Source organism: Corythoichthys intestinalis, chromosome 9 (genome assembly GCF_030265065.1).
Source record: "Corythoichthys intestinalis isolate RoL2023-P3 chromosome 9, ASM3026506v1, whole genome shotgun sequence".
NCBI lineage: Eukaryota > Metazoa > Chordata > Actinopteri > Syngnathiformes > Syngnathidae > Corythoichthys > Corythoichthys intestinalis.
The window spans coordinates 53,453,790-53,474,489 of NC_080403.1; the positions used below are offsets into that span (position 1 = coordinate 53,453,790).

The 20,700-nt window shown below is 41.2% G+C and overlaps 1 protein-coding gene across 1 annotated transcript in view; it reads left to right on the plus strand.

The window, feature by feature from the left end:
* The window catches only part of LOC130921708 (cadherin-22-like), a 514,730-nt gene that overhangs the window by 259,826 nt on the left and 234,204 nt on the right, over positions 1-20,700 (plus strand). The window contains exon 4 of the mRNA XM_057845921.1: positions 10,639-11,417. Coding sequence (XP_057701904.1) covers positions 11,211-11,417 — 207 coding nt within the window. The 5' untranslated portion in view covers positions 10,639-11,210. The remainder of the gene's footprint in view (positions 1-10,638; positions 11,418-20,700) is intronic.

The window sequence follows — 20,700 nt, forward strand, 5'->3', positions numbered from 1 at the left end:
TTTTTCCTCATATATATCTATATATTAGGGCTGTCAAAATTATCGTGTTAACAGGCTCTCATCCGTAATTCGATGACTTTTCAATCATATTTCCCGGTCAATCATAAATCAACTATTTCTCAACATTAGTTCATCAACTATAAAACAATGTTAACCCAACCATCACCTGACATACCATAGAACGTTTTTTCAACGTCACTGCCAACCGTCATCGGTATTTTGCAACATTGTTTCAACATTTTTATTGTCGAAAATTTCGATGTCAACCATACTGATGACTCTGATGGAAAATCAACGTTTCTTCAATGTCTGTCTGTGTTCTGGGTAGCGCCAGTGTTGTCACAGATTACTTAAAAAAGTAATTTAATTACTGATTACTGATTACACCTCAAAAAAGTAGTCTAGTTACTTTACCCATTACTTTATTATCAAAGTAACTAAATTACTTTAAAAGTAACTTATCAGTTACTTTTTACCAATGTTTCTCCTTTTGCTGCCTCAACATTAAAATGACAACAAAAAAATGTCATCACATGTAATTGAATTTTTCACATAAGGCTTAATCTTTGAGTTAGCGGGGGTTTAATTAGTCGATGGAGTTGATTTCAACCACCACTGACTCGCGCTAGCTTAGCCGCCCCGGAGCCCTGAAACCAACAAATAACTGACAAACTGCATGGAATTTGTTGAAATCAACTCCAACGACTAAATAAACCCCCGCTAACTCCAAGATAAAGCCTAATGTCAAAAATTATGAACTTCCCCTTTAAAATAAAGACCTAGCTGTTAAAATATTGTCTATAAAACTTGTAAAGCAATAAAACAAACAAAAATTAATGAAATGAACAAGAAACCTACAACATATTTCATAATGGGTCAAAATCATTTTTCGATCAGATCATTTGACTAGCACCTAAGACACTAGTTTTTGCTTTGCTAAGCCAAAACTACACCTGTAGAGGCAAGATGGATATTTAGAATTTCTGTAAACCTAAGCTTTCAAGCGCAACCAACAACAACTGAGCTTGAACAGTTTTATATATATATGTGTATATATACAGTATTGGCCAAAAGTTTGGCGACACCTCAAAGGTGGATACTTTGAAGTAGTGCTGCAACGATTAATCGATTAACTCGAGTATTCGATTAAAAAAAAAATATTCAAATTAAATTTTGTTGCTTCGAGTATTCGTTTAATTAAACCAGCATTGTATTGGTTATTTTGAAACTGTTTGCATGTAGTTTTATTGATTTGGGTGGCAACAATGAATATGATATAACTCATTTCTCATGGCTGAAACCAGCTGCTCCCTGTTAAGACCACCATTAGCCAAGTTTTTGTTTGAGCAAATGTTTTTTAATGCATTCATGATTTAGTTTATTGGTGTATTGAACCGTTTTATTTTTTTGTGGGAACTTTAGCATTTTATAGCATTCAAGCTCGCAGACTTTTTCTGTTTGTTAGCCAATTTTTCTTTTGTTCTACATATATCATTTAATTTATTATTTTTAATACTGTTTAGGTTCAGCTCAGGTATTGTAATTTTTCATGTTCCTTATCCGATTACTCGATTATTTGAAATAACTAGTCCACCGATTGATCGACTAGTAAAATATTCGATTGCTGCAGCCCTACTTTGAAGAATGTAGAATATAAAACCTGTTTTCAGTTATTTCACTTTTTTTTGGCCATTCCACATGTTCGTTCCTAGTTTTGATGTATTCAGAGAGGATTTACAATAGTAGTGAAAATATATAAAACGTAAAAATGTTTAGGTGTGTCCAAACTTTTGCTTTACCTGCTGCTTTACCCCCAGCCCCACAAAAGTAAAACTCCGCCTATGGTTACAAACACTGACAATAAAATGTGCATAAAGGCTGGTTACAAACTGTAGAAGTGGCGGCTGTCTTGTGACCTGTAGGCTGTTTTGAATTTTGTCGCGTTGTACTGTAATTCCAAGTGCTTCTTTGTTGATTCAGCGACCGACAGGCACTTTCAGCCAGCGTAAAGTTTGCAACGCACGGAGATATTTTTGTCATCTTTACTGGACAGAAATGTGAAGTAATGGCTGTATTTCCAGTGAGCAAAGGCATCCATTTGCGGTATATATCCTGCCTTTCACTGTTAGCCTAGCTGCGTCGTCAGAATGCTATGTTGTTGACCGCCGTGGCAGACAGCGCTCAGCCTCAGACAGCACCGTAATAGACGTGACCCGTTTTTTTCCCCCCGATGAGAAATGCTCTTCGTACATGACTACAGTATTCTCCATTCTACATACATTATGAGACAAAAACAAAATAGTAACGCACAGGCACTAGGGAAACTAACTTTTATCAGATTACTGGCTTGGAAAAATGAACGTGTTAGATTACTCGTTACTGAAGAAAGTAATCAGATTACAGTAACGCGTTACTGACAACACTGGGTGTCGCTATATATCAATTTTTCGATATGTTGTTGCACCCCGAATATAGTGTTTCAAAAAGTCTCATTCAGAATAAAAACAGATTAACATCAATTTGACATGGAAACAATCACAATTCTGAATTTAATCTTACACAATAATTTGAGTTTAGTTGAAACCTGGAACTAAGAATGCATTCTTCTCTTCCCCTGCCTTTCCACAATGCAGGCCAACCACACAATTTAGCCACAGGGCGCTACAAACGGATGGCGAGCAGCAGAGGGGGTTGACCATTGGCCGCCTGCCTCTCAGCCTACAGTCATCAGTCCTCCCTGGCTGTCGTACCCGCTGACAAGACATGCTAGCCAATCAATCCGTCGCTTCTAATAGGTCACGAATGACTGCGCGACGCTCGCCAGTTCGCTTCCTATCCGAGTAAACGATAGCAGAACGCAAGACGGACAAGTTTGGCGGCCATATTTGCATCAAGCCGTCGCGGAAGAGCCTAGACCAGAAAAGGCCGCTAATTGACAAGCCGCTAATTAGCCTGCGTGGGCTGGCGACAAAGCGGCATGGCGGCGGCCAAATTTGAGTGAGAACCAGAGCGCGCCAGCGTACGTCTCTCGCTTCCTCATTAGCGTTTCCTACTTCCAGGCCTAATTATGAGTAAATGTGTACACACTTAATGAAATTCCCTAATTGGGGAGGCAGAACTAAAGAAGGGAGCGAGGCATTGTAGGAGTTTTGTTTTTAGATAGCGAGCGCTTGGCTGTTCAACGAATGTTTCGCTTTGCAAATCAACTTATGGACCACTGGTGCGTGCGAAAATATGCTTGATACAAATGCTCTCTAATTAAACACAATGAAATTGCCTGGCGCCCCTGTTAAGTCATCTACTGTAAAAAAAAAAAAAAAAAAAAGGGCAGCAGATAGGCAAAATGAATTAATTTCTTCCTCCCCACGCCATTTGCCTCGGAGGCAGCGAGGAATAAACACGACGGCGCGTGTTTTATAGCTTTGAAGTTTCCACTTTGCGGCTGGAGCATTTCTAATTGGAAACTTGAAACGAAGTATTTGGGATCAATTTGAGCGAAGCGAAGGAGTAAAAAGAGTCACGCACATTGGACGGTACTCGTTAACATCACAATTGGGGGGGAGACTTGCCGGCGCCGAGGGATGCTGTTCTGCCTTGGCGGCGGATGATGACCATGACGATGATAGTCTGTCATCTCTGCGGCGCGGCGAGGCTCTCGGCAGCGGCGTAGCTCAGGGAGCGGTACGGGTCACGTTCTTCCAGCTGCGCTGCTGTCAGAGTCGAGAGCCGACTGGGCAACATAATGGAAATCGGGACGGTGAAGAATACCGATTGTTTGTTGCCGTTTCTTAAACCACAGGACCGAATTAGATTTTGATATTGAAACATGAAACGTACGTTGTTGTCAACGGTAGCCACGGAGTTAATGTATTACAAATTGTAACTGATTTTAATAGTAAAATTAAACTTAGGCTAGGTTCAGACTGTAGAACACGGTTGCGTAGGTGGTCTGTCTGACCACTGAACTAGTCTAGGTTGACAACTGGCGAATTTACAACACTAGTTTGCCCACTGCGTCTCGATGCGGAAATGCACTTTCGCATGTCAACGGACCGGTTTGATGACCTACTGACAAGCTGTGGCGGCTAGCTACAAACTAGCGTCGTGCATCGTGTCCAGCGTTTTGTCCAAGGTCTGCAAAGCATTGCGGACATCCCTCCAGCCTGATATTTTGCCGCATCCTACAACCAGCCAGTGGGAAGCCATAGCAACAGATTACTGGCGGCTATGGAATTTCCCAAACTGCGTTGGAAGCCTTGTTGGTAAGCACCTTACCATAAAAGCACTGCTACATTCAGGAAGTGAGTACAACAGACCGGTTTGATGACCTACTTTGCTGTATACAGCCGTTGCTATCCCACCAGACAACGCACAGTTTTCCTGTCGATGCCAGACAGAGACTGGCAGTCACATTATGAAATCTAGCCTCGGGTGGAAGCCAGCAAGCTGTGGCGGCTAGCTACAAACTAGCGTCGTGCACTATGTCCAGCATTTTGTCCGAGGTTTGCAAAGCATTGCGGACAGCCCTCCAGCCTGATTTTTTTTGGCGTGTCCTACAACCAGCCACTGGGAAGCCATAGCAGCAGATTTCTGGCGGCTATGGAATTTTCCAAACTGCGTTGGAACCCTTGATGGTAAAAACATTACCATAAAAGCACCGCCACATTCAGGAAGTGAGTACTTCAACTAAAACGGGACAAAGTGCATTTCCGCATCGAGATGCAGTGGGAAAAAACAGTAATACAGAGGCGATTGCATAGGCGGGGAGGGGCCAGGCCATGGAGTGTTTTGAAGGTAATGACAAGGATCTTGTTGATGATTCTTTGTTTGACTGGGAGCCAGTGAAGTTGACGGAGGATGGGGGGTGATATGGTGTGCGGTTGGATTCCAAGTGATGAGGCGTACTGGTGAGTTTTGGAGGAGTTGTAGTTTCTGGAGGGACCTATTTGCTAGACCAAAGAGCAATATGTGTATGATTATGGTCAAGCCCGCCTAAAGCCTGAAAGCTGAGTTCAAGCTAGGCGCTAAAGCTAATGCACAGCTCCATCGCTGCTGTGGCTCCCTGCCTCTGTCGTTCTTTGCTGATGTAATTGCTGCATGGGTTTTTTGGCTATAAAGAAAGACCAGAATGGCATCAAATGACCCCGATACCAAACCGTCTACTTGGCTTTGTCAAACAATAGACCACTCAAACAAGCAATCAAGCATACAACCCCCTACACACTCCTGTGGAGTCGCTGCCAAGGTATGAAGGGGGGGTTTCACTCTGGATAGTTGCATTTAGCATCTTGAATATTTGCAAATCCAGCGCTCCCTTGGCTTTGTCAAACACGGAGATGGTCAGTCGCCGTGTTCTACAATATGATTGACATGGCAGCACTGAATGCATATGTAGGCTTGCCACCCGTCCCTTGAAATACGGAATCGTTCCGTAATTGGGAATTAAAAGTTGCGTTCTGTATTGAACCAACACGGAACGCAGTTTATTCCGTATTTCACAATTGTCCCATGGGTCGACCCTGCGTGGCGGGCAGCGGTGCGCCCAGCCCATGCACGTCTGTCACACACAAACACATACCTGCGCTCATGAGTGACCACTAAGCCAACCATAATGAGCAAAAAGGGCAGAAGATATTAAAGACAGCAAGATAGTTATCTGCCTGCCCGCTGCTGTCTGCTCTGCTCTGCGCTCCACTTCCGGGTTCGTTGCCTAGTTACCTCGCTCTCTCTGCTCAGTGCACCGCGCGTTTTCAAAACTAACATGTCTCTTCAAAAAGAAGTTCAGGACACCCCATGTCATCCTCAAAAGGGGAAACGTCTCCAAAAAATAGACTGGAGTGGCTCGATAGAGTCACTGATGATGATCATAACGCAAACTGCAAGGCAGGCATGAAAGTTACTGCAGTGTCTCACGGAAGTGTAAAACCGCATGCTGCATGGGACCTCCACAACCGGAATATAAGATCCCAGAAGAGCCTTTGTCACAATTATTTGTACCTGAAACATCCCCTGAGCTTGATTTGGTATGTTATTATGCTCTTGTATATGTATAACATATAGGCTATATTTATATTTACCTTCATACATCTTCAGTCAGAGCTACAACAGTGCTGACTGTGGACACAGGCTCAATCAGAAGATTTTTATGTGATTCCAAAATGGTGAAGAAAATGACTTTGGGGAGAACAAGCAAGAGGCACTGTTGAAACAAGTCCTGGGTCCAAAGGCAGTGGGTGATGTGCTTAAGATCTTAACGTTACCCATCCCATTCTCCATACAGACCGATGCCTCGAATAAATTGAGCAGGAAGATGTTCCCCTTGCTGTGCAGTACTTCAGTCCAGAGTCTGGGCTCACCAATAAAATGCTGGACTTCATAGAGAATGCAGACCAGTCAGCTGCTGGAATTGTAGCTATCCTGGAACATTCCCTTAAGAAATTTGGCTTGTCAATGCATCACGTGACCGGATTCAGTGCCGACAACACAAATGTTAATTACGATATTCACAACTTCGTTTTCACTAACCTGCAGAAAAAAAAAAAACAATCTGCTGCAAGGACACTGCCATGCCCACAAAGTGCACAACACAGTTTTCTCATCTAAAAATACATACATTTCTATGCATTTTAGGAGTTTTGAGGATGCCCCTTTTTTTCGCTCGCAAGGCTTTGGGCGCGAGGGGGGGCGTCCCTTATTTCTATTTCTGAAAGGTGGCAACCCTATACATATGTGTTGTATCAGGCATGCAAGAGAGACGGGCGGACTTCCAACACCTGACCCCGGGAAAATAACATAAACATAAAAAATGTTTTGTTTTTTATTACACCGTCCCTTGTACTGTATATAGTTTCTTTTGTTGTCTTTTTCACATACGCTTCTTTATTGAATAAAAAGCTTTTTTGTGCAAAAAAAAGACTTGCGTTATGCATTATCAGCCATCCATCATCAGCAATATGACAATTATAGCTCCATACATACAAGAAACTGCAACTAAATATTCAGAGAGATTGAGACAGCTGTTCTTTCTCAATGATGTAATGTCAGGCAGCCCTGCCCTGCAAACACTCAAGATGCTAATTGGAGCAATCCAACTCTGTGGTTTTGCGAGCGTGAATGGGAATGACTAATGATGACCTCAATGCTCACAAAAGATATGCTGATTAGAGTCAGATGACCCTTTTCTGAATACTAAAGTGATTTGTACCAACTGATCCACCCTTGGTAGTTCATATTAAGACCTGCGGTCTGAACTTAGCCTTTCACGACCCCATTTTTTGAAAAATAAATTTCCTCGACCTGAAGTTCCAGTTGTCGTACAGTCCTGTGCTGATCGATGCATCCAAGATCATTAACCAACTCACACCCAACCTCACAGAGCTCAATTAGAGCAGTCACACGCCTTGCACTGTCAATAACCAACAAACCATGTGCGCACAGCCTTCAGTCTGTAGTGCACCATGGCACAATTCTGCTAGTTCACCCGAGAAAGTTAAATACAGTGAACTGAGGGGTCTCTGATGAGGCACCATTCCTTAGATCAGAAAACGGGGAAAAAAACGATGGAAAATGGAAAAACAGACGCCTCCCTGCTACTACTTGTATTCAGTGCTTTTTGCGTCCACGTGCATCACACACTGCCGCACACGCGTTTGTCCAAATCCTCCCCAAAGTGGCCAAACATCTCAGAGCCGCATTAAGACGCGTCGTCCGGAGCAGGTGAGCAAAGAGAAGCGAGCTGTTTGACTTGCTCCGGAGCTTGTTTGCTTCAGGGGATTTGACACCGCCGCACAGTTGCTTTCCAATAACACGGACATTGCCTCCACCAACAGCCTGAGAAGGAATTATTTCCGGAAGCTACAAGCCCAGGCAGGAAGAGAGTGTTGATTATAGAAATCCTCTCCACAGGACACAAATACAATAGGTTAAACCATCTGGCTGCCCCGCAGAGTTTCTTTTTGGCGTCGCCTTCTCTCGGGTATTATCAGGCCAAACTTTGGAGTTTAGTTTCAGATTTTTCAAATATTTTTGTCAGCCATTAATCACAGAAAACATGTCAACCTCTCATTTCCGCTTTGGGATTTTTTATTTTTGGCTTCTTTCTGTTCCTTCTCACCTCGGGGCTCTGAACCACAAAGGACACAAACCCATCTCTCGCCCCCCTGCAGTGTTTGTCTGAGGTATTAGGCGCTTGTTGCCTCATTGGATTGAATTAATTGATTAATACTTTTATCTAATTAGTGCTTCCTCATGCAATTAATCAGCTGTCTGGGGTCGGGGTCTCGCTCCATTAGGCCGACAAAAAGGCAGACAAAGAGTTGAGAACTGACCTCTAGATTGAGGTTTATTGTTAAAAACTCAATGGAAAAACACATTGTAGGCAACAATATTGAAGTCATACTACACTCTACATATTAGAATTTTATACTTTTTTCCATTTCTTTCAACTGCAAGTCCTCTATTATATGGGAGGAGAAATGCTATTCAAATGTCAACAGAGTTACACAATTTTATATTTTAAATACAATTCACCAGTGCTTAATTTGTAAATCATAAGGTGCCGGGATGCAAAGTACATATGACAGCGCAGGGATGACGAGATGGGCACAGGTCCCGGAACATACGCAGAAATAACTAAATAAGTATTTAGTCAACCACTAATTGTGCAAGTTCTCCCACTTGAAAATATTAGAGAGGCCTGTATTTGTCAACATGGGTAAACTTCAACCATGAGAGACAGAATGTGAAAAAAAAAAAAAAAACAGAAAATCACATTGCTTGATTTTTAAAGAATTTATTTGCAAATCATGGTGGAAAATAAGTATTTGATCAAGACCAAAAGTTCATCTCAATACTAACGGAGGCCAAATGTTTTCTGTAACTCTTCACAAGCTTTTCACACACTGTTGCTGGTATTTTGGCCCATTCCTCCATGCAGATCTCTTCTAGAGCAGTGATTTTTTTGGGGGTTGTCGTTGGGCAACACGGACTTTCAACTCCCTCCACAGATTTTCTATGGGGTTGAGATCTGGAGACTGGCTAGGCCACTCCAGGACCTTGAAATGCATCTTACGAAGCCACTCCTTTGTTGCCCTGGCTGTGTGTTTGGGATCACTGTCATGCTGAAAGACCCAGCCACGTCTCATCTTCAATGCCCTTGCTGATGGAAGGAGATTTTGACTCAAAATCTCTCCATACATGGCCCCATTCATTCTTTCCTTTACACAGATCAATCGTCCTGGTCCCTTTGCAGAAAAACAGCCCCAAAGCAGGATGTTTCCACCCCCATGCTTCACAGTGGGTATGGTGTTCTTCGGATGCACTTCAGTATTATTTCTCCTCCAAACACGAGAACCCTTGTTTCTACCAAAAAAGTTCTATTTTGGTTTCATCTGACCAAAACACATTCTCCCAGTCCTCTTCTGGATCATCAAAATGCTCTCTAGCCAACCGCAGACGGGCTTGGACGTGTACTTTCTTCAGCAGGAGGACACGTCTGGCAATGCAGGATTTGAGTCCCTGGCGGCGCATTGTGTTACTGATAGTAGCCTTTGTTACTGTGGTCCCAGCTCTCTGTAGGTCATTCATTAGGTCCCCCCGTGTGGTTCTGGGATTTTTAATCACCGTTCTTGTTATCATTTTGACGCCACGGGGTGAGCTCTTGCATGGAGCCCCAGATCGAGGGAGATTATCAGTGGTCTTGTTTGGCTTCCATTTTCTAATAATTGCTCCCACAGTTGATTTCTTTACACCAAGCGTTTTACCTATAGCAGATTCAGTCTCCCCAGCCTGGTGCAGGTCTACAATTTTGTCTGTGATGTCTTTCGACAGCTCTTTGGTCTTAGCCATAGTGGAGTTTGGAGTGTGACTGACTGAAGTTGTGGACGGGTGTCTTTTATACCGATAATGAGTTAAAACAGGTGCCAGTAATACAGGTAACGAGTGGAGCCTCGTTAGACCTCGTTAGAAGAAGTTAGACCTCTTTGACAGCCAGAAATCTTGCTTGTTTGTAGGTGACCAAATACTTATTTTCCACTCTAATTTGGAAATAAATTCTTTAAAACTCAAACAATGTGATTTTCTCGTTTATTTTCTCTCCACATTCTGTCTCTCATTGTTGAGGTTTACCCATGTTGAAAATTACAGGCCTCACTAATGTTTTCAAGTAGGAGAACTTGCAGAATTTGTGGTTGACTAAATACTTATTTGCCCCACTGTATGTTTTACTTACATTCACCGAACGTATCAAATTGCGAAGTTATTTGGATCTTTTTCACAATTTTGATCAAAAAATGACAATGTTGATCAATGTTTAGTGTTTTGATATATTATATTTGATCATTTCTTAACCAATGTATTGATACGTATCAATGTATCGTTACACAATTAGATTATACACCTAACTCATTGCCTGCCAGTGACAGCGCTAGATGTCCGATCCATTTAAAGTGGGAGGTAAGGGAGACAGTGAATTAACGCTGACACCCCTCCTACCTCAAATGGATTGGACGTCTAGAAGTGATAACTCATTTACAAATATTAACCTAAACCTTGATGTAAACTAAATTGTTACAAAGTTATTAACTTTTTTACTGTCCAACTGATGACTCATACTAAGCAGTAATATTTTCTGTCTTTCAGGTTCATCCTTTTTTTCGGCTCACTGACAGACCGGCACAAGACCCGTGAAGACTGATCGCTTTATCCCGCAGTTTTGTCGATCAAACAAAGCCAACATCTAAAAACCTTCCCACTCTCCCTCCGAGAAACTTGTTGCACTGCTTGCCATGAAACCACCTGGAACACAGGAAGAGGAAATTGCTAAGATAACACGGCTGGATGAGCAGGCACTAAAAACGGAGAGAAAATAATCTCAAAGTCGAGGTCTTTTTTTCCGGAAGAGAGCTAATCTCTTGTTTGGAACATTGCAGTTGAAAAGATAACTGTTATGTCATGTGAAACTATCAGGAAAGTGGGTCAGAGATGGAATCCGAGTGAGTGACCATGTTACAGTACAACTATTGGCAGGACAGGAAAATGGCTATTAAACCCGAAACCAGCATATAACTGAACATCTTTGATCCCATGGATTATTATTCACTTCGATGCAACGTGGATGTTATTCCTTTTCTTTTTTTTTTTTTTTTTTTTAAATGACATGTCAACCCCCGCTTGGCTTTTCTTTTAGTGGTTTCGATTTCCTATAATTGGACATGGCTCCTCTGCGAACAGTCGTAGCGTGGACGCTGTTGGCCGCTTCGACTTTTCTTCGCTGCTGGTGCGAAGCATCGAGGACTAGCGTTTCCAGCAGGGGGCAGCAAGGAGTGCTGAACGGGGAGCGCGTGAAGAGGGGATGGGTGTGGAACCAGTTTTTTGTGGTGGAGGAGTACACCGGCACGGAGCCTCTCTATGTTGGGAAGGTAAGACCTCTCCCTTTTTTTTTTTTTTTTTGGAAATGCATTCGCTTAGGTGGAAGTTAAATATACATATGGCGGAAAACACTCAGGTATAGGGTTGTTCCGATCATGTTTTTTTGCTCCCGATCCGATCGTTTTAGTTTGAGTATCTGCCGATCCCGATATTTCCCGATCCGATTGCTTTTTTTTTTGCTCCCGATTCAATTCCAATCATTCCTGATAATTTTTCCCGATCATATACATTTTGGCAATGCATTAAGAAAAAAATGAATAAAACTCGGACGAATATATACATTCAACATACAGTACATAAATACTGTATATGTTTATTATGACAAGAAATCCTCAAGATGGCATTTTCATTATTAATTCTTTCTGTGAGAGGGATCCACGGATAGAAAGACTTGTGACTTTGTATATTGTGACTAAATATTGCCATCTAGTGTATTTGTTGAGCTTTCAGTAAATGATACTGAAGGCCATGCCCAATGCATGATGGGAAGTGAAACCATGACAAGTGAAACCACGACTGTGTGTAGTGCTACCAATTCATATATCTTCTCTGCGATGGAATATAATTCAAGGTGTAAAGAAAAAGATCAATTGCTACCTTGCTTCCCCACATTGCTGCCCATGATATTTCCAATCATAGGATGGGGGATTGTAAGGTTTTAGTCAATTAACATAAGGCTCCAAAGGCTGCCAAAATTCACTCTACTCATTGTATGCTGCCTTTTAGCTCTCTGTATTGGCAAAACGGAGCCATATCAAATGAAGCGCGTCAATGCGCGAGTGGGTCGTGCAGCGCATGCATTAATTGCGTTAACTCTTTTAATGTGATACATTTTTTAAAAAATTAATTACCGCCGTTAACGGGATAAATTTGACAACCCTACCTTAAGCCTAAACTAAAGACTCCGGATGAGTGTAGCATATTGTGTCTGTAACGTTAAATACAATTAGAAAACAATTTAATTAAAATATATACATATTAAAAAAAGGCATGTCCGATACTTTGAAAATGACGTGATCGGACCTGGGCGATCGGGACATCTCTAACCAGCACAATAAGTGTTTTTTTTTTTTTTTTTAAATAAAAACCCGATCCGTTTCACCCGATTTGCTCTATTTCTGATCACGTGATCAAATTGGTGGTAAATGATGTAAAACTTTAATTGCGCTTTAAGTGCTCAAAGCGCTTTACACTACATTGCCATCTACCTACTGGTGACGCAGCACCAGGAGCAATGTGGGGTTCAGTATCTTGCTCAAGGATACATAGGCAAGTTTATCAGAGCAGAGAATCGAACCCACAACTTCTGGGTTGGGGGACAACTTCTCTACCACTGAGCCACGCCATCCCCAAATTAGGGACATCCCTAGAAATAGAAAAAAGTATTGTTCACTGAGCACTTCATCTGTCTTTTCAATTAGCATAGCATGTGCGACTACATGTTTGATGCATGTCAGCGCCTCTCATCAAAATGTATATACTCAGCTGGATGTCGAGAATCGACACTTTTAGTGTCACGGAGGATTAGGCTTGAGCCGAGTGCCTCTCAACTGGATAATTGCGACATGTTTTTAATTTTTTTTCTCCCTTAATATTACTTCAGCCAAGTCAGCAGACTTGCCAAACTCACGCTGTCCAACACACTGGCTACTCCGCTAATGAAATCTGATTTACCAATAAAAAGGCCACTCACGTCACATTAAACTGGCAGCTTGGATCAGTACATTTAGATAATGAATCCTCGCCGAGTCGAACGATCCGAGAGCCATTATGGGACTTTTTTTTTTCCCAAATGTACTACAATATTTTAGTGCAAGCGGTGGACACGCACATTAGAATGAGTGAAATACGATGTTGAGACGGGAAGAAAAACGACACGTTTGTCGTCTTTCTCAACCGGAGAGGGAGTGCAGGTTTGATTGTTGAGTGGAGTACATGATTTGCGAGCGTTAGACTTACAATTATCGTTCCTGAACATTTTATGAGTCGTACAGGGAAGAAAAATCCTGTTTAACACACCGCGCAAAATAGAATTATCTCTCATGGAGGCCCTTTTAAAGACAACCTGTAATTACTCTTATATGTCATGCATGTGTTATGCAAAATGTTAACATATGCAAGCCATTTCATCGAAATTCGACAATCTAGGCACAGTGCTGAATTGAGATATTACGCCCTCAATTAAAAATGTGTGCATTATGTACAACTTCCATTTTTTTTTTTACCTGAGAAGGCACTCATCTAAAGCAACACTAGGTAACTTTTCAACCTTCATAAAGTACTTTCTAGGGCTGTCAAACAATTAAAAATTTTAATCGAGTTAATCACAGCTTAAAAATTAATTAATCGTAATTAATCGCAATTCAAACCATCTATAAAATAAGCCATATTTTTCTGTAAATTATTGTTGGAATGAAAAGATAAGACACAAGACGGATATATACATTCAACATACGGTACATAAGTACTGTATTTGTTATAACAATAAATCAAAAAGATAGGATTAACATCATTAACATTCTGTTAAAGCGATCCATGGATAGAAAAACCTGTCGTTCTTAAAAGATAAATGTTAGTAAAAGTTATAGAAATTTTATACTAAAACCCCTCTGCATGTTTTCGTTTTATTAAAATTTGTAAAATAAAATCAAAAAATAAACTAGTAGTTCGCCATTGTTGATGTCATTACACCATGATCACTCCCCAAACCCATAAAATCATTTGGACCCAAGCGCCAGCAGAGGGCGCCAAATAACAAAAAACAAGTAACAAGCGGACATTACACTTGTCATTTTAATCTGAGCGGGGCACGTGCGTTAATTGTGTCAAATATTATAATGTGATTAATTTAAAAAATTAATTACCGCTCGTTAACGCGATAATTTTGACAGCCCTAGTATTTTCATAACATTTGTCATAATATGCCGATTGACAATTGGTTGAATGACACCTTGTTTGCAAATCATGGTGGAAAATAAGTATCTGGTATCTTTACACATACTATGGTCAAAACAGTATATATACAGTGCAAAATAGTGAGAACAAAAATAACATATCGAAGACAGAAAGGGTTTGGAGGATATCTGTTTGTGAAGTTAGGTATTATACCCGTCACCTTATCTAAAGTACATACGTACATGCAATCAAGCTTCTGGAACACTCATCTTTATACAAATTGAAAAGATTATCGTGAAGAAAAAATATATATAACATTGAAAAAAAGTATTTTCAAAAATATTGACAAGTAGTTCAGTTCAATTAAAAAATTTCTGGCATACGACCCAATAAAGTTTTTTTATTTTTATTTTCGCACACAATAAAAATTCTGCATGAACAGGTCACGGGGCTGCGTCACACAGTCTACGCTTTCACCGTTTGTGCGCTGCTTCCACTTCTACTCACCGAGACACCGATTCATCGCAGGAAAACAACGACAAATACGTCTCATCTTCTTCCTTGAGTTAATGAAATAATGGTATTAGGTTGCGCTAAATTTAAGTTTTAGATTCATTCTGCACGTTTCAAAGTCGCTCGCTCAATCCAACCGGTCATTGCTTGCTTTGCATGCCTCCTTTACCTCAGTTGGCGCCTCGCTCGGAAATTTATTAAAAATGTCCACACTCGGGGTCGTCCTTCTTGACATCACAACGGTTCTTGGGATATGAAGTCTTTTGTCCTGCTTTTGGTTTTGAAAAAGGACAATAAATGATGGAAATATGGAGCTAGATACATGGTCCATGCAGCGTTTTAATGAATGAATTTATTGTCATTGTCATTGTCATCATCATCAGTACCATTGACAGTTACAGAGTGTGGGATAGTTTGGCCAAGAAAGAGAAACATTTGCCACGTTTACATGGAGCCAAATATTCCAATTACAATCAGAATATTTGTTCAAACCGAATAAATGTGTTCCATATAAACACCTCATTCGGAATGAACAGGCCCAAACGGAATGGAATTTCATTCCGATTCACAGGGGTGGAATATTCCTTTTCCCAAACCGATTAGAAGTAAAATTATATCATGTAAACAGGGAAGCGGAATGGTGTCTGGTTGCGTTCTTTCTGCGCATGCTCCGTACTGACGTGGTGACGTCACTTGGTGACGTATGTAACGTCACTTGCAACATGGCTTCCAAGCACACGCACAGCGCACCCACACAACTTTTTAAATGAACGGCGTATCATTCTGAAGTTTTGTTTCCACTCGAATAGTTAAAACAGCAGCTGATCTGACGATCGAGTTCCATGTTTTGCAACGTGACGCTTTGTTTTGATTAATCTACGCATGTCAGACGGCAGTTGTCAAACGTCCTTTCGGAATAAAGGCAGTCACATGTAAACGCTGGATCGGAATAGATGAAGTGACATGTAAACAGCTGATGTGAAATTTCCATTCGGAATGATTTGAATCGGTATGAATAAAAGTCAGCATGTAAACGTGGCTATTGACACAGAATATAGAGTAATTTGCCCAAAAAGACAATGACAGACGAAGGAAGACGGGAAAAAAAGCCTGTGCTTATCAATACCCGTCCCCCAACAGCCCGGAACGCAGTCTAGCATGTTAGTGTTGCATAGTCCTTTTTTTTTTTTTAACTAAAAAATGAATATTTTTGAGTGCAATAAAACTATAAAACTCAAATGACATTTTCTCTCGTTTTTCATGGTCAATTGACCTCAAATAAAAATGTGTGGACATCAACTTCCGCACTTTCAAATGAGACCAACCAGCGGCACGTGGGTGGCGTAATTACAGCGTGACGAAACTTCAAAGACGACATGCGTAAACGCGTTGCTGCCGACACGTTCGGTGTTAAAGGGTTAAAGCTTACACTGTTTTTACATCTGTGTGATTTTGACAAAGATTAGATCACATTTGATGAAGATTACATACAGAAGTGTGACAAATTCCAAAAGGTTCAGATACTTTTTCATACCACTGTAGCTTGAAACCTGTAATCGGCACATGTCTACCTTCACCACTTGTCAAAAACACCCTGAGGATGGGATTACTCACAGGTCCACAGCTATATCCCCCCAACTCTTGGAAACCCAAAAAGTGTGCACTGTTATATCTTCTTTATAAGCTTTTTATTCCACTTTCACTCTATTGTTAGACAAGCACTTTTGCCCACGCTTGAAACTGCTTCAGAATAATTGAAATGATATTTGCCGGAATCCCGTGCGGAGGCGGCAAGGGCTGAGCTCTTCCACCTGCTTGGTTTACGGAGGGCGTCAAAGCGGCGACAAATTGGCTGTCTCATATTTAAGTCTGTGTAATCAGGGAGAGGCCCTGGCACATTTGGCTGCGGCTTGTCAGTCCCTCAGATCTGCGCCGCTTCAAAGTGTTAACAAGGTGACTATCAGACGTAGCAGAGGTGGAAGCTGCTGCAGGGGAGGCAGCCGGAGCGAAGCGGAGAGAAATGGAGGAAGTGAGAGTGAAGGGTGGCAAAGTGAGTGGATGGCTTATAAATAAAGATGTCAGAGTGAAGAGAAACTGAGAACAAAAGATGGCACAAATGGTTGGGCATCATCATGACAAACTGTTTTACTTGTGAAAAAAAGGGAACCTCAGATTTCAAGGCTCTAATAAGCCACAATTTTTCTCTTTTACTCAAATATGTTATTAGAAACGCATATATTATTGCCAATGATTTAAAAATCTATAATATTTAGTTGTACAGTGCCCTCCATAATTATTGGCACCCCTGGTTAAGATGTGTTTTTTAGCTTCTAATATATACATTTTTTTAATTCAAATAATATGGGACCCTAATGGAAAAAAAGAGAAAAATCCAACCTTCAATACAAGTGCATTTATTCAGTGGGGAAAAAATCCCACATAAAGAAATAATTATTTGACATCAAATAATGTGTGTCACAATTATTAGCACCCCTGGTGTTAATACTTTTTACAACCCCCTTTTGCCAACAAAGTCTAGGGACTGAGATGGCCATGGGAGGAGCTTGATTTTGTGTCTGGTGAAGCATTTCTGTGTAGATTTGGCCATATGTTTAGGGTCATTGTCTTGCTGAAAGACCCAGTGACAACCCATCTTCAGCTTTCGGGCAGAGGGCAACAGATCTTGATTTAAAATGTCCTGGTATTTCAAAGCATTCATGATGCCATGCACCCTAACAAGGTTCCCAGGGCCTTTGGAAGCGAAACAGCCCCACAGCATCACTGACCCACCCCATACTTCACAGTGGGTATGAGGTGCTTTTCAGCATGCGCATGTTGGCACGCCAGACCCACTTAGAGTGTTTGGTTGCCAAAAAACTAAATCTTGGTCTCATCTGACCAAAGCACACGGTCCCAGTTGAAGCCTGGGACTGTGTGCAAAATCAAGCTCCTCCCATGGCCATCTCAGTCCCCAGACCTTGTTTTGTTGGCAAAAGGGGGTTGTACAAAGTATTAACACCAGGGGTGCTAATAATCGTGACACACATTATTTGATGTGAAATAATTATTTATTTATGTGGGATTTTTTCCCCACTGAATAAATGCACTTTTATTGAAGGTTGGATTTTTCTCTTTTTTTCCATTAACGTCCCATATTATTTGAGTTAAAAAAATATACAGTGCCTTGCAAAAGTATTCGGCCCCCTTGAATCTTGCAACCTTTCGCCACATTTCAGGCTTCAAACGTAAAGATATGAAATTTAATTTTTTTGTCAAGAATCAACAACAAGTGGGACACAATCGTGAAGTGGAACAACATTTATTGGATAATTTAAACTTTTTTAACAAATAAAAAACTGAAAAGTGGGGCGTGCAATATTATTCGGCCCCTTTACTTTCAGTGCAGCAAACTCACTCCAGAAGTTCAGTGAGGATCTCTGAATGATCCAATGTTGTCCTAAATGACCGATGATGATAAATAGAATCCACCTGTGTGTAATCAAGTCTCCGTATAAATGCACCTGCTCTGTGATAGTCTCAGGGTTCTGTTTAAAGTGCAGAGAGCATTATGAAAACCAAGGAACACACCAGGCAGGTCCGAGATACTGTTGTGGAGAAGTTTAAAGCTGGATTTGGATACAAAAAGATTTCCCAAGCTTTAAACATCTCAAGGAGCACTGTGCAAGCCATCATATTGAAATGGAAGGAGCATCAGACCACTGCAAATCTACCAAGACCCGGCCGTCCTTCCAAACTTTCTTCTCAAACAAGGAGAAAACTGATCAAAGATGCAGCCAAGAGGCCCATGATCACTCTGGATGAACTGCAGAGATCTACAGCTGAGGTGGGAGAGTCTGTCCATTGGACAACAATCAGTCGTACACTGCACAAATCTGGCCTTTATGGAAGAGTGGCAAGAAGAAAGCCATTTCTCAAAGATATCCATAAAAAGTCTCGTTTAAAGTTTGCCACAAGCCACCTGGGAGACACACCAAACATGTGGAAGAAGGTGCTCTGGTCAGATGAAACCAAAATTGAACTTTTTGGCCACAATGCAAAAAGATATGTTTGGCATAAAAGCAACACAGCTCATCACCCTGAACACACCATCCCCACTGTCAAACATGGTGGTGGCAGCATCATGGTTTGGGCCTGCTTTTCTTCAGCAGGGACAGGGAAGATGGTTAAAATTGACGGGAAGATGGATGCAGCCAAATACAGGAACATTCTGGAAGAAAACCTGTTGGTATCAGCGCAAGACCTGAGACTGGGACGGAGATTTATCTTCCAACAGGACAATGATCCAAAACATAAAGCCAAATCTACAATGGAATGGTTCAAAAATAAACGTATCCAGGTGTTAGAATGGCCAAGTCAAAGTCTAGACCTGAATCCAATCGAGAATCTGTGGAAAGAGCTGAAGACTGCTGTTCACAAACACTCTCCATCCAACTTCACTGAGCTCGAGCTGTTTTGCAAGGAAGAATGGGCAAGAATGTCAGTCTCTCGATGTGCAAAACTGAAAGAAACATACCCCAAGCGACTTGCAGCTGTAATTGGAGCAAAAGGTGGCGCTACAAAGTATTAACGCAAGGGGCCGAATAATATTGCACGCCCCACTTTTCAGTTTTTTATTTGTTAAAAAAGTTTAAATTATCCAATAAATTTTGTTCCACTTCACGATTGTGTCCCACTTGTTGTTGATTCTTGACAAAAAATTAAAATTTTATATCTTTATGTTTGAAGCCTGAAATGTGGCGAAAGGTTGCAAGGTTCAAGGGGCCGAATACTTTTGCAAGGCACTGTATATATTAGAAGCTAAAAAACACATCTTAACCAGGGGTGCCAATAATTATGGAGGGCACTGTATGTCTTGACCTATGGAGGGCGCCATGTTTTACGCGCGCAATGCACGCTGGGGGTGATGACGTTGTTGGGCTGGACTGGGAGAATAGCTGTGCTAGCTACCAAGCGAATCACGTATGACGACTGGCATGATTTTGTCAAATTCTGCTGCTGGTCAAATTGTCTTGTTACAGATCTGTGGGATGAGATCCCGACGTTGTACCTGCATTCAATTCCAGCTCATCAGCAGTATCTTTAAACCGATCCTAGGCGGCTTGCTGAGCTATTGACTTGCTGTCATTTAACAGTTTGTATTCTTGACCCTTTTGTAGCGAGCTACATCTTTGTCTTGGTTTTTTCGTTGGTCTGTGTCCCACTGCAGTTTTCCCACAGGTTTAAAAAAAAAAAAAAAAAAAAAAATTGATCCCGACCTACTTTCAAGGACTCCTTTTTTTATGTCTCCCTTTTCGCGATCGCTTGTTTTTTTTTTGTGTGTGTGTGTGTGTTCAGTAAACTATGGCTGTCAAAATTATCGCGTTAACGGGCGGTAATTATTTTTTTAAATTAATCACGTTAAAATATTTGACGCATTACAAAGAGCTTTTTAAGCTGAAAAATCCTGTAAATAATGCTGAAGTTCATAGCTATGAACGCAAAACAGTCTAGATTCTTGGTTAAAAGCAAAAATCGGGCAGTTATTGTTCATTTTCGTAAATATTTTAAGCAAAAGTTAGACAATTTTTTTTTTTTTTGCAATGTTTCAAAGTGCATGCATGATGCTATTTAATATAATAATCACCTTGAATCCTCGACCAAATCACTCTTGAGACACTCCTGCCTGCTTGTATGCAGTAAAACCTTCGTCCTTTTTCCACCTATATCCGGCGTTAGAACGGAACATTTGTTTGATTTTATCACAGTGAAAGCCAACTCAACATTCTGCCTGGGTTGGCCCCCTACGGGAAGGCCTGATGCAATGTCTGTGGTAGCTGTCTTGTCAACTGATGGTGGAGTCTATGA